Source organism: Aristolochia californica, unplaced genomic scaffold (genome assembly GCF_029961685.1).
Source record: "Aristolochia californica isolate CCGP_79_NKW_82.1479 unplaced genomic scaffold, dmAriCali1.0.hap1 SCAF_5, whole genome shotgun sequence".
In the NCBI taxonomy this organism is placed as follows: Eukaryota; Viridiplantae; Streptophyta; class Magnoliopsida; order Piperales; family Aristolochiaceae; genus Aristolochia; species Aristolochia californica.
This window is the reverse complement of record NW_027182214.1, coordinates 43,301,720-43,325,298: the sequence shown is the minus strand read 5'-3', so window position 1 is coordinate 43,325,298 and position 23,579 is coordinate 43,301,720. Positions and strand designations below refer to the sequence as shown.

At 38.1% G+C, this 23,579-nt stretch overlaps 4 protein-coding genes across 4 annotated transcripts; 1 reads left to right on the top strand and 3 right to left on the bottom strand.

Moving 5' to 3' along the window:
• Positions 1 to 48: 48 nt before the first annotated feature.
• LOC137965509 (GDSL esterase/lipase WDL1-like) lies at positions 49 to 3,329 on the bottom strand. The gene is made up of 6 exons (XM_068811769.1): positions 2,853 to 3,329; positions 2,478 to 2,555; positions 1,642 to 1,782; positions 1,487 to 1,563; positions 1,250 to 1,396; positions 49 to 372 (listed from the first exon to the last, which is right to left on the bottom strand). Exons 1-6 carry the CDS (start codon positions 2,976 to 2,978, stop codon positions 159 to 161), a joined length of 783 nt encoding a protein of 260 aa, XP_068667870.1. The 5' UTR covers positions 2,979 to 3,329; the 3' UTR covers positions 49 to 158.
• A 461-nt stretch (positions 3,330 to 3,790) lies between these two features.
• Positions 3,791 to 8,746, bottom strand: LOC137965595 (inositol 3-kinase-like). Its single transcript, XM_068811864.1, has 2 exons — positions 7,385 to 8,746; positions 3,791 to 4,219 (listed from the first exon to the last, which is right to left on the bottom strand). Exons 1-2 carry the CDS (start codon positions 8,231 to 8,233, stop codon positions 3,950 to 3,952), a joined length of 1,119 nt encoding a protein of 372 aa, XP_068667965.1. The 5' UTR covers positions 8,234 to 8,746; the 3' UTR covers positions 3,791 to 3,949.
• Positions 8,747 to 8,749: 3 nt separating this feature from the next.
• LOC137965596 (protein N-terminal and lysine N-methyltransferase efm7) lies at positions 8,750 to 11,973 on the top strand. The gene is made up of 7 exons (XM_068811865.1): positions 8,750 to 9,100; positions 9,188 to 9,249; positions 9,728 to 9,861; positions 10,798 to 10,940; positions 11,021 to 11,092; positions 11,443 to 11,562; positions 11,651 to 11,973. The coding sequence occupies exons 1-7, from the start codon at positions 9,040 to 9,042 to the stop codon at positions 11,809 to 11,811; spliced, it is 753 nt and encodes a 250-aa protein (XP_068667966.1). The 5' UTR covers positions 8,750 to 9,039; the 3' UTR covers positions 11,812 to 11,973.
• Positions 11,974 to 12,056: 83 nt separating this feature from the next.
• On the bottom strand, positions 12,057 to 19,453 carry LOC137965594 (putative ABC1 protein At2g40090). Its single transcript, XM_068811863.1, has 12 exons — positions 19,197 to 19,453; positions 18,631 to 18,785; positions 18,369 to 18,494; positions 18,059 to 18,154; positions 17,801 to 17,901; positions 17,535 to 17,571; positions 16,823 to 17,041; positions 16,350 to 16,461; positions 13,564 to 13,655; positions 13,280 to 13,459; positions 12,812 to 12,925; positions 12,057 to 12,587 (listed from the first exon to the last, which is right to left on the bottom strand). Exons 1-12 carry the CDS (start codon positions 19,378 to 19,380, stop codon positions 12,387 to 12,389), a joined length of 1,617 nt encoding a protein of 538 aa, XP_068667964.1. The 5' UTR covers positions 19,381 to 19,453; the 3' UTR covers positions 12,057 to 12,386.
• Between the last annotated feature and the right edge of the window lie 4,126 nt (positions 19,454 to 23,579).

Genomic DNA, 23,579 nt, shown 5'->3' with positions numbered 1-23,579 from the left:
ACCTAGATAAAATGCTGCAACATAATCACCTAAACTGGCATCCGATCATGTCTAGAATTTAACAATTCTTTAAACTGCATCATTATTCATATACAACGAGAATTCAACAGCACAGGATCAATCTCTTGCTGTGAGAATTGATTCTCTAGCTCGTGTTCTTATTCCCACTGGATTTTTCTGTGGAAAGTCCAGTCGGAGATGTTAACAGTTGTCGTCCCATCAATTCCAACAATGTCATATGACGAATCCTCTCCAAACTCGGTTCGCATGGATTTCCAGTGCAAAGATGGTTCCCATTCAGCTTCTTTGAGTGTCTTTAGTACTTCTTCTGCTACAATCTTGCTCCCCTCTGAAGAAAGATGAACCCCATCCCTGAGGCATAATGGGCAGAAACTAACAAAACATCAGTCCCCACTGAAGAAGATGAATCCAATACCCAAAGCACAATATCCTTAGTGAGACCGAAACCCAAGACCTCACTATGAAGCCATACCCCAACCCCCCATTGCACTGAGGCATCTAACCTGCATGAGTTTAATAACAGGGATAGGGAACTTTTCAAAACAAAAAAGAAGTGCAATTGTTCCATGGCTGCTCAATGCTCCTAAGGTAGTGCCAAGGCAAGTAACAGGTGCTAGCCAAGCAAAACAGAAAAAAAAAAAAAAAAAAAAGGATTCGGCGGTTAACCTGCTTGAATTTAATAACATGGGTAGGAGACCTTTCAAAACAAAAAAGAACAAGACATTGGCACAAGCAAAGCAATTGTCCCATGGCTGATCAAGGCAAGTAACAGATGCTAGTCAAGCAAGATACAGAAACCTTTCTTTTCCGATTCCAGACGGCTGCTGGTGAGACGACCAAGATTAGTCCCACAGTCAAGATGGGAACCATCTTTGTAAGAAGTTTCTACCTTGGATTAGTTGTCACTAATTTTGATGTCCATAGACATTTCAGAGATAATAAAGGAAAAGATTTCACATAATTAAATAGCAACACCAAACTCCTCAACAGACGTTGCTAACTGTGTCTCAATTAGTGAACCATGACTGCTGTTTCCACTCTACGTTGCTGGACAACAACATTGAAGCAACAAGATTATAAAATACCAACTCATTTCAACAGAAAAGAAACAATATTTGTTAAAACTAGTATATGATAGATTCAATTTCATATGATTTATTAATAGTAGTAAACGTCTAGCAGAAACTTGCCAGAACAACCACAAAACATGAAGGAGGTGACAACTTACGTTAGACAGGCAGTTCTCCAGCTTTCCATCTTCTGGATTGCAGTGAAAATATCAACAACTTTAATGTTCTCCTCACAAAGATCCATGAGCGCTTCTGAATATTTTTGGCAGGCCTTGTTGGTACGAACTAGTTCACTAAATATGGAGCTGTTTCCACATACAAGATAAAAGAAAAAAAAAAGGTAAATCTCACCTATCAAAGCCAAACAAAACATAAAACCAAGGAAAGAGGAGCACCTCTGTGACTGCCGAAGCATTTCCTCATTAACTGGAGGGCAAGTAAGAACGATAACACGGGTTTTTTCTGAGAGGCTCTGATTAAAGACACAATAAATCATTTTGATCTCTATGCACAAAATACAGATACAGCACAGAAAGCTCAATGTTTTTACCGTAATATGACTTGTAATGCTTCTCATGTTTTCTACATACTCATGAAGGGGTACATGAGGCCCCAGGCCAGAAGAGTGAACACCCATAGAATCATTTCCCCCAAAATATAGTATTACAAGTGAAGGTTGTATTTCTGCATCCTACATAAATGTGAAAATTTGGAGATCAGGTAGCTTGTAAACGAAATAATAGCAATCTCAGACTAAAGGATTCAGAACCAATCTTGGAAATGCTCAAAGACTTATACTGACTTACTGTTTGCAAATGAACTTTCCAGTGGAACTTAGGCTGTGTTTGGAACACAGAAAGTGGAGAGCAAAGGAAGAGACGGAGAAGAAAAGAAAAGAGAAAGAGGTTTTTTTTCTCTTGTTTGGATGCCTATGAAAAATTAGAGAGAAAATGGATGTAGGTTTTTTCGTTTGGATACACGAGAAAAATAAAAATAAAATAAAATATTAATAATATTTTAAAATTTTGATGAATAAAATTTCCTCTAAAGTTTAATTTTCTTTTCTTTTCTCCCCAAATTCCATAATTTTGTGAGAGAAAATTGATTAACTAAGAGAGAAAGTAATTATTTTCTCTCAGTGATTCTTTGTTGCCAAACAATAGAAAATACATTTCTCTCATAATTTCTTTTCTTTTCTTTTTTGTGGGTTGGCCTTCAAGAACAGCGACAGATCCGGTTAGAAGAGAAAACAACTGGCAAAGTGAAGCTGGTGGCAGTCCATTCTGTATCAAATTACTTAAAAATTCAGATAAAGTAGCTACACCAAACGAAATGCTGAACCAATTTCTATAAACATCAAGTTCTCCGAGAAGGAAACACAGATACCTTGGGAAAAACTTGATCGATCACTTGGAGAGCACGTCTTGAGTTCCAACCAGAGTAACCCCGCAACAGAATATCTGCCTGTACAAATCGTAAATGGAAGCAACTCAGTACTCTGTTTTGTTTGCAGTTCTTTGCCTACCAGGTTCACTGACTTGATCCACCAGACACAAGTAATTCCCAAAGAAACCAAATTCTTTGGTGACCAGACATTGTCAACATGAGAAACCAAAGAAAAGTTAGCATCCCAATATAAGCGAAGACGAAAAGGTGACGATCAAGTTACTGTAACACACGAAATTTGCTACATGCAACAGAAAATCCGCAGAAGAATTTAAACTGCTGGGAGAGGAAAGAAAGCATACGAGAGTTTTTCACCTTTCGGGCGTAGACATCAGCCAGAATTGCGCCCCACCCATCATTGCTGAAACTGAATTGAACGATGGAAGAACCAAACAAGACAAAGAGAGGTCGACTAGGTCCTACCATGTTCTTCTCTTGCATCGCTGATTCCCCTTTCGTCTCCCCTCCCCTTCTCGGGTAACAAGCAACAAACAGTACAAAGTAAAGGAGGAAGGAGAAGACCGCGACCTTCTGCTCACCAGTCCTAGACCAATAGCAACTAATAGTCACCAGCAGGGTCAAAATCCGGGAAGATATGAATGCAATCTGAGTAAGTAGAGGAACGAAATTAATGCTAGAATTCGGTGGCGGATGCAGAGTTTATGAGTCCGAATCAATGAGCCTTTCTTCCGCATGTACGCGCAAGACGCCCGAACATCCGTGTCCAGAACGACTGGACATTAAGACTCGGCAGAGTTGGACTTTCCGTTTCGACTTTCTATCCGTCGTCTTCTGTGTCTGTCTGCCCATAATTTGAGCGCCCAGAGCGAACAGAACCAACCGATCCGGCTCAGTGAGTCATCATGAAATGAGTGACTAGTAATGGACTCGTGTTCGTCCCTGTCCACATTCCCATTTGCCAGTCGAAAGAATTTTCTTCCGCTTTTATCGCTCTATTCATTAGTTCAACAACCCAGCAGGAGCAGACTGGAAACCTGACGTTTCTCTGAATTTCATGTACCATTTAATTAATTGCTTGGTACCTGGTAGATGAGCCATGAATCTTTGAAAGAGAGAGAAACAGTGAAGCAACTTGCTACAATTACCGATTCTCCATCAGCGTCAAGCAGCGCTTTATGCCTGTTGTAATAGCGTAGAGTTGATTCTAATTTGCATTTCTACTGTGCAGTAAAACACTTTTTCGTCATCGATCTCTTGTCGCATTGCATCAACTTAAAAGAAATGCAAAAAGATGAAGAAAATGTTGATTGATTTGATGGGTTGGTCCTCAAAAAGAAATGCGAACAGAAGAACTGCTTGATTTGATGGGCTCACAGCATCGTACAATATTGACAAATGACCTGTGTTGTTAATTACTACCTAATTCAATCTAAGACAAACAAATGCACTGGTCAGCTTGCTTCATAGACAGCGGTGACTAGAAGCTTTGATGGCTGCCTGTGGCTTTGGTTGTCTTGGTTCACGCCTGTTTCCACTGTAGAAAAGTTCTCTCCGTCAAGATGATGACCGTCAGCAATTTCCTGATCTGTAGTGGAATCCAGCTTAGTGGCCTCTGAAAGATATATCCGGAACTCTTCGAATTCTTCTGAATTCTGAAAAACAGTTCCTGCAGCACCTCTTCTTGAATCTAAAGTTTTCCTTTCCAACCGGTCTTTCACTCTCTGCATAAAGATACAGAAACAGAGATTAGTTATTAAGTGGACAGGGCACGATCCCCACAAGAGGTCTGGTATTCCCAAAAAGATTTTTACAAAAAATGAAAGAAAGTAAGAGGAGACTGAGCAATAGCTGGCGATAACACAATTTTTTTAATAGTATTCTCCTTCTCTGCGGATTTCCAAGATGGCTCAAGGCAAGGCACTTCGAGTTAGTGAAGAGTTGTAGTAGTACTGAAGCCATGCGATAATGCAGAGTCAAGGCTCCGCCTTACTTACAGAAGCAGTCAACCGAATTCTGAAGGATTGACCCCTGGTAAGGGCTCAATCTATAGATACAGAGCCTTTTGATAGGAAACTACCACGTTTAAGTCTGAAGAAAAATGGGTCCAGCTATATAGTAAGTGGAGCAGATGCAAGCCATAAAAAATTCACATTAAACAATGAAGACTACATTGAAAACCATAAAATACAGTAAGTGAAACTGGGATCAACAAACTTTCCCAGTAATTTTTACTTGATATTAGGATACGCCACCTTATTTTTGTAGCATTGGATGCTTACATGAGACATCTGAATATGACATCAGCAAACCATCTGCAGCTGCTAATACAAGTCCCAAGACTTTATGGACGATAGAAAGTAATGGCAACTATAAATACTCTTGTCTCCATAGTAATCTCGTGCATATGCACTATTCTACTGGTTCTAATAAAAACTGATAATAACTAAGTTCCAGAGGCTGCAAATGCATATAAGAGAAGTGAAATTCTGACCAGAGTTGGGAAATGCAACTACTTTACTAACTATGCTGGTCCCCTGAGTCATAAGGACTCAGCTGAAGATGAGATCAATGCATTACTGTATCGAATAAAGATCTAATCACAAAAAAATTTCAGGACCAGTTGGGGATGAAGGTGACTCAGTAATGATGATGAGTTGGATGAAGGGTAATAGCAAGCCGCCTTGGCGTCTGCTACACATTTTTCAGGAAACCAAAGACTCGTGTTACCTGTTACAGATTTCATGGCAATATACTTCTTGCAAAGCAAATAACATTGCTGATAGATTGGCAAACGAGGGTGTACTTGCCCTCCCATTGTAATTGGGAGCTCCTTCCCTATTGATTAGGGAGCCTCCCTTGCTGTATTCATTTTCAAGATTAAATAAAGCTTCACCATTTAAAAAAAAAAAAAAGTTTACCAACTTTGCTACTCATCCCAACAAAGTAATCATTTCCTCTATCGGTCCTTTTTCTTTCTTTGGGCTGGTTCCAAGCAAAATGCTTTTGCTAAACAGTTAACCTCCACATATGGATTCTGCAGCCACAAAATTACAGTACATTCAATAATAACATAAAGTCAAACCAGCTCTGTGGCAGCACTTGCTGTACTGACAGCGAAAGTGCTGTGACTCTTGCTTGTTCCTTTCGCTACCGATGCTTATATTATATCCCCAGAGACTACAATTCCAGCTTGCTCTTGTTCCTGCTCACACTCCTAAGCCAATACTCTGAAACCTAATATTCTGTTCTGGCTTTCCAAAGTTGCGAGCAGCATCCATTCAACCTGGAAAGCTTTAAATGAAACCATGCAAGATTTGAGATAGGAGCCCGTGCTGGTCGTAATAGATCAAATTCAGTCAAACAGTGTCAAAGCCAATCACACTGATGCCCATATCTCTTTTTTTCTTTTTTGGGCTCTCTTCTCTTCTCTTGGAGGAGCTTTTCAAAGAGTGAATTGCTGCTCCAGAGGCTCTGCAGAACTGCTCTAGACCACGTACCTTGGTGAGACTTGAACCCAAGACCTCACACTTGGAAGCCCCCATGTGGCCATCGAGCCAAAGGCCCAATCAACACCTTTATATCTGATTTGGCGCTCTTATAGCCTGATGTGGTGGAGTTTTCACAAGATATGAAGTGTGAAGCTAAATATCAGGAGCTGCAGCTTGTCCCTAAGTCAGTTTTTTTATTTTATTTTTATTTTTTATGAAGATGTATTTTTATTAACAAGATAAAATTACAAAGGTGGAGAGAGCAAATCCCTTACAACAAGAGATTGCAGGAAAGCTCCCTCTTTGGCAAGCACATCTGCTGCCGAATTTGCAGATATCGGAATGTGAGACCAAATACATGAAAAAGAACAACTCCATAGAGATAGAGAATGTAATGAGGCTCATGCAATTGTCATGCATGTACTTCACTCTACTAAACAAAATCCAAATAAAGTCATTTAGGAGCTTCTGAAATCCACTTGACACTACAACTATAATTGACATTATAAGTTTTCTAACAAAAAAATAACTGGACAACCTTGCACTAAGATTCAAATTCTTAATGAGGCATTTATTGTCCCTGCATTACCAATTTGAAGAATAAGAGCTCATTCTTCTACACCCACGGAAATGTACACTTAACCAAGTGCTTCAGAACAGCTCTGCCTCGTCCACAAAACTTACCTCACTAAAGTGAAAAAAAAAAGAACACTCATGAGAAATACCCAAATGATTTCTCAACACTTCCAGACAAACTGTATCACTTTGCAAACATGATCATCCGTCCCAACTAATCAAGATCAAAACCATCTTATTTTGTATGGGGAACACACTAATCACACACAAGGATCATTTGCCTGATTATTTCAACCAACCACGTTTTCCCCATAGTACCTTTCAATTAATCAGATATTCCAAACAGTATCTCTACTCTGATGAGCTCTTGGTTTTACTCTGGACTTGCAAGTCATCCGTGTAACTGACATGTTGTTTCCTCATAGACCAGTTCAAAAACAGCTAAAATCTATAATGTACGCCATTAGAATTAACCATAAAATGATTCGAGCAAGAAATGAACTTCTCATTTTGTATCCAGAAATTCTTTTTCACCAGATAAACTGAAAGCATCTCAAAATCAAAGGGTAGTAAAAAATTTCCTTAAGGTATATCCATTCAATGAATAACTTTAAAAGGAATAAACCGTTTAGAACAGTTAAATTCATGACATGGACGCAGTTAAAGTGTTTAGAACAACTCGAACACAGACATTTTGTTTCGATGAAGCCAAAACCAAACACTTTAGGATGCAACTATATGACTCATAATCTGCAACCCACCCCATTGAGTTCAAGAAGTAGGCGGAGAATAACTGGAAAAACAGAAAGTTAAAAAACAAACCTGAAACATTTTGGGACTGAATCTGGGAATACCGATCTGGCCAACGGTCAGCGAGCCAAAGAAATTCCCCAACAGAGCAGCATCGGGCACGGAGAGCCGCCGCACTAGGCCAGTCACAAAACCTCCCAAGAAGCTGTCTCCAGCACCAGTAGGATCAATCTGTACCGTCGGAAACGGCGGGACTCGCAACTCCTCATCTTTACAGTAAACCCTACACCCATCCTCCCCATCTGTAATCACAACGCAGCAGCATTTCCGTGTCTCCTGCACGTCCACGAAGGGAGCCTCCTCGGCGGAGACCTTGAGGAATCCAATTCGTGGAAGAAGATGCTGAAACCCACTGTCCTTCAGTGGAATAAGACGAACGGTGCCGTCGAGGGGGTCGAAGGTCCGAATTAAGGCCTGCGCATCTACGAACACGAGGCGACAGAGGTCGAGCATTCGTGCCAAGGTCTCGGGCAGGATCTCGCCCGCAACCCCGACGGCCAGGCCGAAGTCGAATTGTTCATCAGGGAGGTCCGACGGGAAAATGGGATCGCAGGTCTTGACACACCGCAGTACTCGCTCCGCATCCCCATCGAAATGAGCGTGAAAGACAGTAGTGGGGGCCGCCGAGCAGAAAGCGCGTGGAGGGTGGGTGACCGAATAGGCAAAATCGATCCCAACCTTAGCGACGTAAGAACAAGGCAGCGAGAGGCCATCCAAGACGTTGGAAACGAAAGAGGCGGCGCCGCCGAGACTCTCCCCCACGACACAGCCATCGCGGAGGATAACATCGTGGCAATAGTTTCCAACGACGAGACCGCAGCCACGAGGGGCCATCGCCTCCTCCTCTTGCAGTCGCACCATGAGCAGAAATCCAAAGAAACGACGGCGTCGTCCGTTCCCCTTCTTGTCCTCTACCCGTCAACTGCACTCATATTTCTACCATGGAACCGCACCTGCTGCGCTGGCCACCAACTCCCTCCCAGCAATGTGAAAGATCAAGGAATCAAAACTGATATTCAAGGAAGACGGACAAATCGGCCGACCTTCAAAGCTTCTCCATTTGATGACACTCCTCCCTCTCCACCCCTTCTTGCATGTAATCGAACAAATGTCCGCTCAGATCATTTTATAGCAAAGGATGGGTACGACTTACGAGTATCGAACAAGCGATGCGACGACAAAAAGTGGGCGGGTCGAGTTATCTTTACCGGAAAAAGCCCAAAAAGCCGATGACTGGAACTTCGAATCTGAGCCGTGGAACGTGTCGGTTTCTGCACTCTTTCGTTTGAAGCGATCTAGTCTTCGGGATTTCGGGAATGAGAGCTGAGGATTGGATTCTTTGATCTGAATTGCTTTTTGTGATTTTCCCACTACAGAAAAAAACTCCGTTTTTTCTCATTTTCAAAGATAAGAAAGCTGCTTTTCTGATTTGAAGGGGACGGCAGGGATGACTCCGACTTGCTTTGAAGTGCGAACCAGACAGCTTTCCCTTTTCCCCGTCAGCGTAAAAAATGCACGAGAATAAAATAGATTTTTTTAATTATATTCAGTATTACCAAACGGGTCGAGTGAATAAGTTCAACCGGTTTTGATCTCTGTTTGGAATTCAGTAGTACCGCAGGCTCGCCGGCGCGGTTTCCTGTCATCGTGCAAAGCGAGAAAAACGAATGGACATTGCTCTGTTCTCTCCTTCTTCGCTTTTCGTTGAAGACGAGGATCGCTCGCCTGGTACAAATCTCATATCTTTCTTCCTTCACTTTCTAATGTCTATTTTCTGTCGGGGCTTGACGTTCTACCGTTTGATAATTGATATAGAAGTCGATGGCGGAGATAGTGAGCGGAACTGCGTAGAAAGGAGCCACGCCTTTCCTGAGATGGTAAGTCTCCTTCCGCCTTCCCAAGTTGCCACTGCGAGAATGGAATAAAAGCAGCTGCTGTTACGTTTAACCTCGCCAGAGTTTTCCTGTTTCTTCGTTTGACAGAATATTCAGGATGACTAAAATTTTCGATATCTATTGAGACGCGAAGCCCTAATAAATTTTTCTTTCTTTCTTTTTCTGCGGGGTGAATAAATTTCTCAATGATTTTGTTCTGCCTTGAGCTTCTTTTACATCAAGTCGGCTAATTACTGCAATTGTTCAAAACGATTAGTGGACTTGTAAAAGCAGAGACAATATAAATCTGAGACTTCACCCGCTCTTGGAACAACTTCAGTGACCAGATTCTAGCTGGTACACTGCTTTGTTTTTATCATGACCACTAGGACGAGGAGCAACTGATGCAAGCCCTAAAATCTCAATCAACTAGTGTTCATTGTCTTGAAAATTCTTCTCTACTTCTTTCCATCATCTGCAGGACTTGCTTATCCGAGAATTCTCATTTCATCAGCTTAATGCCAATTTACTTTGGCCTGGAACTTTTGCATTCGCTAAATGGCTAGTTCAAAATCACCACTATTTAGAAGGAAGGAGGATCATTGAATTGGGCAGGTGTGTTTTACTGGTGAAGTGAGATTTCCACTTTTATATGGATTATCGATTTTTTTCCAATTTTCTTTTAACTTGAGCAATTGCTAACATCTGATGCAGTTGCCTTTCTGATTCAGAGCACTGTATGATTCTTAGTTTGTATAAGACCTAATCTTCTTAATTTTAATTTTTGCATTTGGGATCCTATACCTTCTGGTGCTTATATTTTCTTGGAATTGCTTATAAACATGATCATATCTACCCAAAATAACCCTTTAGCTTCTGGTGATAAAAAATCTTATAGGGAACATAGAAAACCAGGATATGTGAACAATCGAAGTCCTTTGGCTAAAAGGATTATAAAAAAAGAGTTCTTTTATTTGTTTCATTTCAGATTTATGGATACACAGTAGTTGCACTAGTGGAGTAGCTGGGCAAGAATAAGTGAACAAAATTAATCTAGTGCTTCATTTTAGACGTCTTCACTGAAAATACCTTTACATTTTTCTTTTTCTTTTTAGGTTGAAGAGGATAGTTTTACACATGAAGATAAGCATAACAAAAATAAAAGGAATATTTGCCTACTTATCTCTATGTATCGTTTGTGTTTCTGTCCTAAATCCAATTTCCTTATCCAATTCAAAGGCTAGTGCTATCTGACTGTCACCAGACTAATTCAGAATTAATATTAAATATCTAATTGATGCTTGATGAAATCTATCTGTTCTGATCTTTTATGAGGTCAACACTTTTTACTACTTTCAGTGCTATTCAGTCAAAAATCAATCCAGTGATTTGCTATTGGTATTTTTCTTTGGACGTTTTCTAGTTTTCATTCTTATATTGTAGTCTTGATGGCATGTGTCACATGTCTCAGTCTCTTTGATTAATCATTTGCAATGATAAATATTAAATCATTATATATAAAATGTATGACTTCTTTTTGAATGTTTTCAGTGGAACTGGGGCTTTGGCTATTTTCCTGAGAAAGTCATTTGAAGTGGACATCACCACTTCAGATTATGATGATATGGAAATTGAGGAAAACATAGGATACAACTGTAGGGCTAATGGACTAGCTATGTTGCCTCACATCCGTCGTAAGTCATTCACCATCATATGCATAAATTTTTTACGATATTTCCAACATATATGAACTGGCTTCTTAAACTCCATGCAGATTCATGGGGTGCATTGTTTCCGATGCCTAATCCACATTGGAATTTGGTGATTGCCAGCGATATCCTTTTATGTAAGGTTTGTTGCTTTTGCCACTCCATACCATGTAAACAAACAGTCCAGAACCAGAAATAATCAACTCAAGGAGACTGCAAACTTCAGTCTATAGTGGAAACAGTACTTGTTTTTATTCATTGTAGACATGTCTCTCTCCTCTCCCATGCAGGCACCATGCCACCAAGTAAACTCAAGTATGGTTTCCATACAACTTGAGATAAAAGCTTTTTTACAGTTTTCAAATCAATAAAATTACGCTGAGTTTGAAGTCCAGTTTTCTGTTTCTTTTCCTTGGAGTAAATGATTAGATTATAGTTTGCTTGTTCGAATGGTATCTCTGATATGGTTCATCTATGTTCCTTACAGATGTGAAGCAATATGCAAACTTGATAAAAACTTTGTTGTTTCTCCTCAAGTCATACAAGCCAAAAGACTGCAAAACAAAGCTGGAGGGCTCTGGCGAGCAACATCCGGCTTCTGGATCAGGTTTGGATGCATTTGAGATAAAGCTACTTGGTATTACAGGGAGGTTGCTTTCTCTTTTATCAGTATCTGAGTCAAGTCTGTTTTGCAGGAGGAAATAGAGTGCTGCCGGAACCAGCTTTCTTGATGAGTTGGCGAAGAAGGATTGGCAAAGAAGATGAGGCAATTTTCTTCAGTGGATGTGAGGACGCTGGTCTGAAAGTAGAGCATTTAGGGTCTCGCATCTACTGCATCAGTCCGATTAATACCTAGAACCTGTAGCCCTTTTGGGTACTGAAGAACGTCTTAACCTTATATCTGTTCCTATTGCCCAGCTGTTGGACAAGATTATGCAAACTGAACACATCTTTTAACCAAATTCTCTTTTTCACGAACTATTTTTGGGAATAATAATGGTAAAATTCTCATTTTTTTTCTTTTATTTTCCGTGGAGTTTCAAACAGACCCGATAGGTTCCAATGGGAACTGAAGTCTGGATATTCCCTTAAAAAAACATATTTGCAGTAAAACATCTTAATGTACTCTTCAATTCATTGCTGTGCCAAACAAGTTTGTAGCACAGTTAAAGAACAAATGTATAATGATTGTCTCTACAACAAGTTTCTAGATGTTCCCGCCCTCCCAAATTTGTGGGTTTCAACGAATCTTAATTTCTGAAAAAATGAATGTTTCACGCCACCCCAAGCAATAATCTTACATATAAGTGATCAATGTTATATGTATACAGGATCAAATGAAACTCCACGAGCACTTACTGAGCCTTCTGTTAATGAATTGTAGCTAGATTAATGCACAAAAGTTGGGGAAAAAAGGTATCCGTGGTTGCTTCAATTGCTCAAAGCTCTTCTAAACTGTAGGAGCCACACGGCAATCTGCATACCAAGAAGACGTACCTCCAGCAAGATCTCCTCCAACAAAATGCTTAATGATGACCAAAACGATTTCTTCTGCTTCATTTTTATCTCAGTTACAGCCTCAGCTGAAATTCTTCCAATAATTAAGAATGACTCCAGAGAAGAGCCCTGCAACTGTCAAAGAACCAGCAAAATACCTCAGTTAAAGCAAATCCCAATTCTCAAGAACCTGTTATGCTCCTAGAACATCTAAAAGAATCGTAAAAGGCAAAGCACAAGAAATGAACCAATCTGTAGTATTTGGATAGAGACAAAGAAAAGTGAGATGTTCTTACTCCAAAGCACTAAATTAGAAACGATTTGAGATTCTCCTACTTGGAAAAGGCAACTAGGCTTACCAGAGAATTATTGACAGCACGTAAGCAGTCATTTGTCTTGAGCATTAACAAAATCACCGGGGGAAGTCGCCTTAGTAACTCTGAGATCTGAGGAAAATACTGAGATGCGTACAACTGTAAAAAGAAAGTTGATTATGTAAATTGATTATGTAAATTGTAACATATGCAATCCCAATATGGTCCATTCATACTCAGTTTACAGGAATTTGCCACTGCCTAGACTAAAAGCAAGGAGAATGAGGTGTCATAATATCCGCAACATATATAAATATAAAAATTAGTGAAATTTTTTGCAATATGCTGCAGATGCAAGCCTAAAGGACATTTAGCACCAAAAGAATCTATAGAATTTCCCAGCATCTTAACCATCTAAGAAATAGAAGTTAAATCAGCCTAAGAGAGATGGCACATATAATAGTTATTAAAACAATGTCTACACAGAGGATGCCAAAAAGTTCATATTACTACCTGGAGTTCTGAACGATCTTCCTCTTTGCCTTGGATAACCAAATGATCTACAGAAGGGTCAATGACCCTATTCCAGGGCCTCATGGTAAGGATCCCAGCAAATAGTGCATAGAGATCCTCTCCTGCACCAAGTTTTACACTGTTTTCCTTTATAGCTTTTTCATCAGCAAATATTAGAGCCTGCAACAAATACAAAAATGAGAAGGCATTAACAACAATAAAATCATGGCTTGACTACAGTAGGAGACAAACAATACAGCTCTAGCAGTCGAGAGATGAAGAACCTTCCAAAGAGCTGCATAGTGTGTTCTTGTTGGAAAATCAAGTTCTTTGTAAAGACCATGATCAAGCAGTATCAACTGTGGTTTTTTCTTACCTACATATTTAAGGAAATATTAGAATGATAAGCGAGAGTGACATACAAATTTTCCAAAGAGGACACAAATAAGATTGCCTTGCCCATGTTGTTTACTCTACAAGAGTTAGGACAAACCATTTTTTAGGGATTTTTTTTTTAATTCGGAAGAGATAGGAACTATAAAGCAGTTCAAGCCCATTAATTGAACTTCAGATTGTCATTGTCTGGATTTATTCTATGATAAATCTTTAGTCAAGCTTCCTCACAATTTCCATTTTGTTCCATCATATAACGCATTCCCCTTTTTCGTAAATTTGTGTAAAATCTTCTGAGATGGCATCAAACTTGGCAATCAATGAACTTTGTTTTTTTTTTCACAAAAGAGTGAGCAATAGTCTTCAGTACTACTGGCCTTCTAGAGGCATGAATCTGACGCTATACTTTGGTGCTTAGATCCCTCAGGTCTTTTCAGAACAGCATCACCTTATCAGCATCTGTTGGATTCACCCCTTTCGCCCCCCACCCCCCAGCAGCTAATAAGATCTTGACCTGTGACGAATTGCAGAAATGTGGATGCTGAATCATAAACTCCTTTTGCAAGTTGTGGAATTCAGGGTAGTGACAATTTGTTCTTACACTGCCCGTTCCGTTCTTAAGTGTGGGGTGTCATTTCTAACAAGTTCCTAGCTCAGCTTTGCCCTCTTCATTCCCAGAGTTCATGGCTCAATGATCTTCATGAAAAATGATGGCAACCGGCCAACACCAATGGATAGCCTCCATTGCCACTGTCCTGTGGTTCCTCTGGGAGGATAGGAATAAGAGAACTTTTGAGGTGTTTCACCTCAATAAGCAGTCTAATTGAGCAGGTAATGCATAGTATTTTGAGGTGGTTAGCACTAAGGGCTTCTTACCTTTCATTATGGAGAACACACTAGAAGCTCATAGGTTGGTTGCCCCCTCAAGTGCAATCTCAGCCTTCTTCTTGTTTCCCTTCCCCTCAAGGCTCCCTATAGCTAAACTTTGATGGTAGTTCAAAATGGAACTCATTCCCTTCCAGTGCACCAAAAGAAAATAGCAAATCAAATTGCTAATAGTTTCAAAATGAAGGCTGAATAACTTGTTTGAGATGAAAGATCTTGGTCCAGCAATCAAATTAAAGCATGTTCATAGTTTGGGACCACTCCACTCTTTTTGCTTTTTGAGAACCTATTAACATTAGTGACTCTAGTGAAGCGGAGTTCAAAGCTCTACGTCAAGGCCTCAAGCTCTATATGCTGACATTCTCAACGTTCCTAATCATTGAAGAAAATTCAGATTGACATTAGTGACTGTGCCAAAAGCTGATTTCAAAGGTCTACTTCAAGGCCTCAAGCTCTATAAACTGAGATTCTCAAAACACCTGATCATTGAAGAAGCTTCAGCTAGTGTAATGAAAGGAAATTCCCCCCTCCATGGAAATTAGGCGACATTTATGATGAAATTCAGGATCTATCTAATGTAATAGTCCATTCATGGAAGGACATGTTTCGTGCTGCATATTTAATGAATATAATGTATTAAAAAAGAGGTATCTTGTCCAATGGTTACACCAGTGTGCCACCAGTCACACAAGTTTACACTTAGCAACGTCGGGCCATACTAGGACCCACCACCCCCATAATTTTTTAATTTATTTATTTCATTTCATTTGTTTTTATTTCCCCTAATTTTACGAGATTTATTAGATAGTGATTTACCTCTTTTTTTTTAAGTTTGAATTTCAGTTTTGTTACTTATTTCAAGGATTGTAATTGGAATAGTAAGACAGATTATTAATGAATTAAAATTATCTTTCGTTCTCTCCTTCCCGAGCTTTCTCTTCTTCCCTCTGATCTTCTCTTTTTTCTTCTCCTCAATTCCTCCCCTCTTTCTTTGATTCTTCAATATTCTTCCCCAATTTCTCCATCAGAGCTGTTAAAATCACTCCGTTCCGCATCATCGTCCAAAGTTAGTTATGGGTTCCTCCTTCCTCTTAAAGGCTGAAGGTCTTCATAGCCTTCTAATTGTATCCTTTTCATTCAATCAATAAAAGCCAATCAATATTTTGAAAAAAAATATATCATGGATATTGAACAAGACCAACTTGACAACAAAATATTCTGAATAGTTTCTAGTTATTGAGTGTAAAAAGTATGAAAGTTCTAGAGAGAGAGAGAAAGAGAACAGAAAAGAGGCACAAGCACTGAATGAGCTGTGTTGGGAATTGTACACGACCCCCAATGCTATTTATTGGTTTTCAAGTCATAAATTTCAGAAATAACAAAAATGCCCCGCTTACATAGAAAATACTTATTCCCTTATACTCCCATTCTACTCTTCCTATAAATATAAAAATTTGTACATGGACTAAGTCAAACATGCTGAACAAGATAATGTCATAATATAAAATATTCAATCATGTAAATTGACCAAAATACCCTTGAACTGATTTTATCACATTGAGGTTATAAAAACTACAATTATCTTGTTTTTTTCTCAATTTTTGAATTTTCTTCCATTCAAATAGCCATCTTTTTCCTTTTCTTGTATGGTCCTTGTTGTACCAGCGGAAACATACCATACCAAATGATACAACTCAAATCTCCCAGCACCTTTTATGGTGAAACTCCATTGAAATTTGAAACTACAAGACTAGAGAAGGAAAAGTTGAAACCAATACAAACAGTAGCTAACCTAGAATGCTCTGTTTTCCAGTTGGCAAAGGTCGAACCAACAGGTTGGCTGCATGTGGATCACAATGTACAAAACCATGTTTAAACATCATCTCTGCAAATGTTTGTGTGACCTGTAAAAGGTAAGACAATAAATTAGCAGTTCAAGATACAAACTATCGCAGCAATTGTCTTTGTTTTTTTCTGGAACAGAAGGGAAAAAATCCCTACTACAAAGGAAATGACAGACCTCTACACAACTTTACATGATTAGTTGCCTGAGCAGCTGAATTAATCATACCCTAAATATAGCTGATTCAGATAAGACAATTAGAACAATCCATCCTATGCTTCCAACCGGTACATGCAGGCAAACAGGTCATAATTGTCCATACTATCTAGTCTTCAGCCAAAACCATCTCCTCATTGAAGTCCACACTATTCTAGAGGGGAGTACATGCATCACAAAATATAGAAGTAACTGACACAACTTACTAGCTTTGAGACGTCCCTTGGTTGGATTCCAAGCCTTTGAATGGAATTCAAATTAGTTATTTCAGCGCCATCGATAAATTCCATGGTCAAAAGCTTTGAGGAACTTAAACCCCAATAAACCTGAGGTGCATAGACGTAATCTGCAAGATGGGGAGATGATCGCCTAAAGTTATCCAAACACTTTTCGCTATTCTTAGCCTCGCACAAGAAATCTAACTCCTGATGGTCACAAGAGCAGCAGATTATATTCATTAAACAAATTTTTTGAAGTACCATAGAAAAGTAAAAAACAAACAGGGCTGGATTTAAAAGTCACAAAATTCTGCCCAGACGATCGTGTAGTAAAACTCCAAATGATTGCTCACAAACCATGCCCAGTGAGTATAATAACAAACTGAAGGCCCAAAAGTTAATAGAAAAAATAAACATGCAATGAATAGATGGTGCAGTAACACAAGGCACACCAAGCAATATGAAAAAAGACTTCTTTTCCTTTGTAACCTTGATTACACCCGTAGCCCCACCCACACCCCCCCCCCCCCCCCCCCCCAGCCATGTGACCATTGAGTCAAAGGCCCATTTATTCATGAAAATAACTGAAACATTTGATTCTAAATTGAGAATTGTCAACAGAAATGAAACACTAAATTATTAACTTAACACCATTCTGAAGAACATAAAAAGGAAGAAAACATTAGAAAAGTTTACTTGCCTTGGGTAAGCTTTCATTTATTTCCTCAACCAACCACCTGTAGTCACAACAAAGAGCTGCTTAGATTCCTGAGAACAACATTCATGCCAACAAAAACAAACAGAGGCAAAATATACATATGCATCATACTAAGGAACCTTCACAAATAAACATTAGGTTAGCAAGTTCTCAAATGCAGGTCAGACTAATAAAAGGTATACAAACACATTGCCATGTGATCAGATAGATTTTCTTAGGAATAAAAAGTAAACCATCTAGAGCTGTACCTATAATCAAATGAAGGGAAAAGCCAATGCATGGCATTTACAATTAACCCCACAGTGGCAGAATCCACAGTAGCTGTATCTGTCATGTGAGTGTGTTGAACCTGCTTATTGCAAATGTAAATGTCATGCAGCAAGCTGAAAAGGTATGTATAAACACTTGTAGGATAACCAACATTTACAGGTAAATGACATACGTATCTTTTGTGCATAGATTTCTGACATGAACCTAAAATGGGAATAGTAAAGGAAAATAAAAACCTTGATGGCAACTTTTCGGCCATCATGAATTCGAGCTGCATGAACTTGTGCAAGAGAGGCACTTGCCAACGGAACTGGATCAAATTCAGCAAAAGCCTGTCCAAGAGAAGTTAGGAATTTCAGTGGATATCTATCCAGTTGCTATGAAGTATTTAAATTGATCTTCACCGGCACCTCTAGACCTAAAACTAGATCAGCTGACAGAGATTTACAAAAGAAAAAATGATAAGAATGACGTCCATAAAATGCTTTACTGAAACAATAGATTTATAAGATCTCAAGCAGATCATTATTACGCATACTGACTTACTTCATGAGGCATCATTCCAAGCTCATTCATGAATACTTCACACACTTGATCATATGTAGAAACTGGACACCTGTTTAGCATGGAAGCCCTCATTGTCTGAACATATTCCACGGGAATCAAATATTCCTGCAGATGCATGTATTTAAGACGTTTTCTCCATGGTTTATGCTTTCAGGAGAAGTTTGTAGCGGGTGCATTGAAAACCATCTATGTATATACTTCAAGAAAAAAAGATGAATTCACAGTATTCATAAAGCCGTACCAACTGACTAATATGTTGACCAAGCTTGATATAGATTCCTCCATTCCGGAAACATAGTTCCTGGAGCCTACGAGCACAACGAGTGTGAACCTCGTGCTTGACTTTTAACTTCTCGGGACTTCCTTCTGGAAGTCCCAACAATGAGTATTCATAATCTGGTAAGAGCAATGTAAAGCAAACTAAGTACAGTTTAGGAGTAAAACGCTCTTCTTATACCAAGGAAAAGACTGACTAACACATTTTCTTTGATATAATCAACAGTTTCATCAATTCAGTCATAGCAAACATCGAAAAATTATACATGGTTGTTAGTTTGAATCGGTTTCTAGCAATAGGCCAATCCAGTATTTTATCTGTTAGCCTTAAATGTTTAAACCACGAGACGCTTCTTCTTTCCCGACAAGGCCTGAACCTTACAAGAAAGTCAAAGACGAAACGTTGGAAACCTTGTTTCTAGAAGACAATAGGCAAACTCTGAATTTCCATGAATCCAAAATGCACAGAATGTGGAACGAAGAGAAAAAGCGACTCGGGCAATTGCTTTGAGAGAGAGAGAAGAAACTGACCGAAGGCGATGATGGCCGCAGTGTAAGTATTGCGAAAGAGGCGGACGGGAACGGCGGTAGAGATTTTAAATGCTTTGTATGGATCCTGAGTCGTCGCCAGGGCAACACCGTAAGTCCCACAACCAACTACTACAGCGGCCGTGGCCAGCTTCGAGCTCGCACGCCAGAGAGCCCGGAAGGCCATTCCGTATTGCCAACCTTCTGATCTACCGCACCCGCGCTATAAATTACGCCGGTGACGCCTCTCCGATTCTTCCGCCATTCATAAATTTGAGCGACAGGAACCCGCCCGATTCGGAACTCGGGCCATAAACTCCGGTCTTCTTTTGAGGCTAATATTTCCAACAACCGGCACGCCCTGGGATCACGGTGGACGTGTCGCCGTGATTAATATCGGCTTTTGCCATGGATCATGTGAATCGGCTGGCATCGAGCCGAGCCGAACCGAGCCGAGCCCGAACCTGCTTATGTTCGAGTCGAGCTTGATTTAAATATTTCGAGCCAAGCCTCATCTCGAGCCTAAAATTATTATCGAGCTCGAGTCCAACGAGTTCGAGCTGAGCTCGAGCCTTAACATACATTTAAAATTTTTCAAAAAATATATATCGAATAAAATGTATATAAAATTATGCATATATTTTACATAAAATTGGGCATGATCTCTACATAAAATTAGACATAACTTATATATATAATATGTGTATAAGATTGGGCATAACCTCTACTTAAAATTGAGCATAATCTATATATATAATACTTGTATAAAATTCGGTATGACCTCTACTTAAAATTGGGCATAATCAATATACATAATACCTGCATAAACACTCCATAAACACTCCATAAAATTGTCTATACATTCCATAAACACTTCATGAAATTGTTTATACACTCCATAAAATAATCTAAACACTCCATACACTACATAACATTATAAATAAACTCTATACAATAATCAAACACAACAAAATTAAATAAAATATCACTATCAATTTACAATCACCCAAATAAAAACTATAAATCCTTTAAATAAAATCCTATTACTATTACTAACTTACTAGAAAATTACAAGAAATATTTTAAATTTTTCTTAGGAAAGTTAAATGGACCTCTTATTGCCTTTTTTAAGGAAATAAATAAAAATTAATAATTAATCTAATATATTATTATACTTATTGATAAATTTTTAATCACATAAAATGTCAAACACAAAATTGCTATGAAAATTGCCTCATGCTCAAAGTATTACATCATCAACTGTCAAATACTTATTCAAAATTTTTCTATATGGTTTTCTAACCCATCTTGGCAAGAAAATCTTACTTGGAAAATTATATGATTTTTTAAAAAGAATTTATAATTAGAAAAATATTTTGAAAAAATATGAGGCACTAATGGTCCCTATATTTCTATTAAAAATGTCTTTTCAACATTTATTGAAAAAACCACTAATAGTCTCTAGAAACGTATTTCTACTAAATATCTTTTCAATTTATTTAAGAGCCATGAAGAAGGGACAGAGAGTTTTTTTTTCCTTGTTTATGATCTCGTAGGGGGTGGCTTTGAATAAATTATATATAAAATTATGCATACATTTTTAAAAAATATAATGATAGGGAAGGTTCAGGATTGAATTTCAATAATGGATTAAAATACACCAATCTTAATATTTTTTACTCCAATTGTTGTCGAGCTTGTTTTGTAATTTTTGAATTTGGCCATAATTTCTTATGGCCTCCTTAGTGCCCCTAGATAAAAATTTATATTCTAGGAAAAACTAAAAATATTTTTCCTATGATACATATTCCCAAAAAAACCTTTAAATAAAATCTTATTACTATTAGTGACTTATTGGAAAAATACAGGAAATATTTTAAAATTTTCTTAAGAAATTTAAATGGACCTTTTATTGTCTCTTCTAGGGAAATAAATAAAAATTAATAATCAATCTAATATATTATTATACTTATTGATAAATTTTTGATTAAATAAAATATCAAACACAAAATTGCAATGAAAATTGATTCATGCTAAAAGTATTACAACATCAACTGTTAAATACTTATTCAAAAATTTTCTATACAGTTTTCTACCCCATCTTGGTAAGAAAAATCTTACTTAGAAAATTATATTATTTTTAATAAAAAATTTTAATTAAAAAAATATTTAAAAAAACATGAGACACTAATAGTTTATAGAAAATTATTTCTATAAAATTTATTTTTAATTTTTTCCAGAGGAAAATGTTTTTTTTATTTTTTTATTTTATGATCTCGCACGTGCGAGATCATCTTCTCGCGAGGAAGGAGGAGATTATTTCTCCCCTATTCTGGTTTTCCACTGAGACGACGCGGAGGGAGGGGGGTTACGGCGCCGGGGAGGACCTATCGTCGGGGATGACGGCTACGACGGAGTCGGCGGCGATGGAAGCGGCAGTGACGGAAACAGAGGCGACGGCGAGGAGAGGAAGAAATCGAACGGACGGCCACAGAGACAGCTGGCCAGCAGCTGGGACGGCGGTATAGACGCCGGCGAACAGCTACAACGGCGTTAGAGGCGGCGACAACAACCGATGGGAGGGGATGGCGGTGACGAGGGGGGAGGAAAAAAATTTCCCTCCCTCGCTCTCGCTCCCGCTCCCGCTCCCCCGCTCGCTTGCGATCCATACCGATTTATATCGATCCGACTCATTTCAAGCCGGCTCGCGAGCCGACGAATCGAACCTAGCTTCGGTCGAGCTCGGCTCGTTAAGGTAAACGAGCCGATTTCGGTGCTCGAGCTCGATAAATGACGAGTCAAACCGAGCCGGCTCGGTTCGAAGCCACCCCTACTCGTTGTAATATATATTCCCTCTTCTTACAGGGAATGTTACATTATACATATGGGTCGATGCGTACCACAATGGACCCGTTATTGTTTTTTTATGGCCCATCGACCTTGGAATACAAGAAAGTGCATTTTCTTTTTTAAGGTTTTAATATATTATTTTTAAAAAATATATATAATTATTTATTATTCAATATATTCATGTTGACATTATTTTGAGATTTCTTTATTTTTATTTATTTTAAATAATAAAATTATAAATTTAGAATAAATAATATTACTATAAATAGATTTAACTTAGGAGAAAAAATTGGGTGCAATCAACCTTAGTCGAGTCTATTTTTTATAATTTAATTATTTTTTTATCAACCTAAAAATATAAAAACATAACATTTTTGCAAATTTCCATATGTGACATCTCTCATGGTATGACAAATTGAACTCGAAGCTTAGACATACGGTTTAGAAGTCGTTTTAATACCTATTACTCTATACAACTACTACCACTACCACTATCATGAACAGTTTGTGAGCAAATAAAAAATAAAATTTGTTACTTTTTATTTTAAAATTAAATCTTGATTTTTCGGTTGAACTGAACTTGATAACTAATCGTATAAGCTAGGGCAAGTGATAGTCTCTCTCTTTGAAAATCTATAGATGGCGGCCGAAGTCTTCATTAAGTCTTTTGCATGTGATATTCAGTTTTTAGACCCAATTAACCAACTACTCAATTATATATAAGATTAATTTAAATTTTTATTTGAGTGAATGCACTTTTGAGATAAAACGTTATTCAAAACGTGTTATATAAGTGCTAACATATCAGATTAACACAATTCAAGTTCTTTATATGAATACATGGAGCAAGGTTCAAGTTGTCGAATGCCATAAATTCTTTTCGCTAAAAGTGCTAGTCCATTTTCAATGTTCTCTATTTAAATTATATTATTTAATTTAGTTATTTTAATAGGGGCAATATTACAACAAAACGTCTACAAGCTTAATGATAAATTGGGGGCTCTAACCTTCTATAACTTGCTTTAGACTTACCCTGGGATTTCGATAATTTTTTTAACCTTAGAAACTTCTTCATAATCTACTATGATAAACAAACTCTCCTTTGTCATAATATTGTAGGAAGATACTTTAAAAGGTTACACATCGATGCTTATTTGTCTTTATTATAATATGTTATAATCTTGTGGGATTCAACTTGGAATATGACTATTAGTTGGGTATCCCCAGTATAAGATACGTTAAGGGTCAAGCTTTGTGTGTTCCATAAGCTTTGAAACCGTTGGCATATTAGCTTGATACCAATATGTGGTATCAGAAGAGGCAACATATCTCATGTTCAATTCCCAAAGGGCATCCTATGAATTAAAACTTTTTTTCTTCTATATGAATTTTAGTAAGAAAGCTTTGTCATGATGTTAAATTTTGATGAATATATTAATTAGTGAAGGTTAGAGTTGTTATGTAATAAATGGTCTAATAATCTTTGCTTCCTTGCATTTGATGGATTTTCAAGTTTCTTCTCTAGAGTTTTATCCA

Excerpts from the sequence above, each read along its gene's own strand:
- LOC137965509 (XM_068811769.1), bottom strand. The coding sequence starts at position 2,978 with ATGCAAGAGAAGAACATGGTAGGACCTAGTCGACCTCTCTTTGTCTTG. Across the intron at positions 2,556-2,852 it reads CTGATGTCTACGCCCGAAAG|GCAGATATTCTGTTGCGGGG; the intron begins GTGAAAAACTCT and ends CGATTTGTACAG. Across the intron at positions 1,397-1,486 it reads ATGCTTCGGCAGTCACAGAG|CTCCATATTTAGTGAACTAG; the intron begins GTGCTCCTCTTT and ends ATGTGGAAACAG.
- LOC137965595 (XM_068811864.1), bottom strand. The coding sequence starts at position 8,233 with ATGGTGCGACTGCAAGAGGAGGAGGCGATGGCCCCTCGTGGCTGCGGT. Across the intron at positions 4,220-7,384 it reads TCAGTCCCAAAATGTTTCAG|AGAGTGAAAGACCGGTTGGA; the intron begins GTTTGTTTTTTA and ends ATCTTTATGCAG.
- LOC137965596 (XM_068811865.1), top strand. The coding sequence starts at position 9,040 with ATGGACATTGCTCTGTTCTCTCCTTCTTCGCTTTTCGTTGAAGACGAG. Across the intron at positions 9,101-9,187 it reads AGACGAGGATCGCTCGCCTG|AAGTCGATGGCGGAGATAGT; the intron begins GTACAAATCTCA and ends TAATTGATATAG. Across the intron at positions 11,563-11,650 it reads ACATCCGGCTTCTGGATCAG|GAGGAAATAGAGTGCTGCCG; the intron begins GTTTGGATGCAT and ends TCTGTTTTGCAG.
- LOC137965594 (XM_068811863.1), bottom strand. The coding sequence starts at position 19,380 with ATGGCCTTCCGGGCTCTCTGGCGTGCGAGCTCGAAGCTGGCCACGGCC. Across the intron at positions 17,042-17,534 it reads TAAATGAAAGCTTACCCAAG|GAGTTAGATTTCTTGTGCGA; the intron begins GCAAGTAAACTT and ends TGTGACCATCAG. Across the intron at positions 13,460-13,563 it reads ACTATGCAGCTCTTTGGAAG|GCTCTAATATTTGCTGATGA; the intron begins GTTCTTCATCTC and ends TATTTGTTGCAG.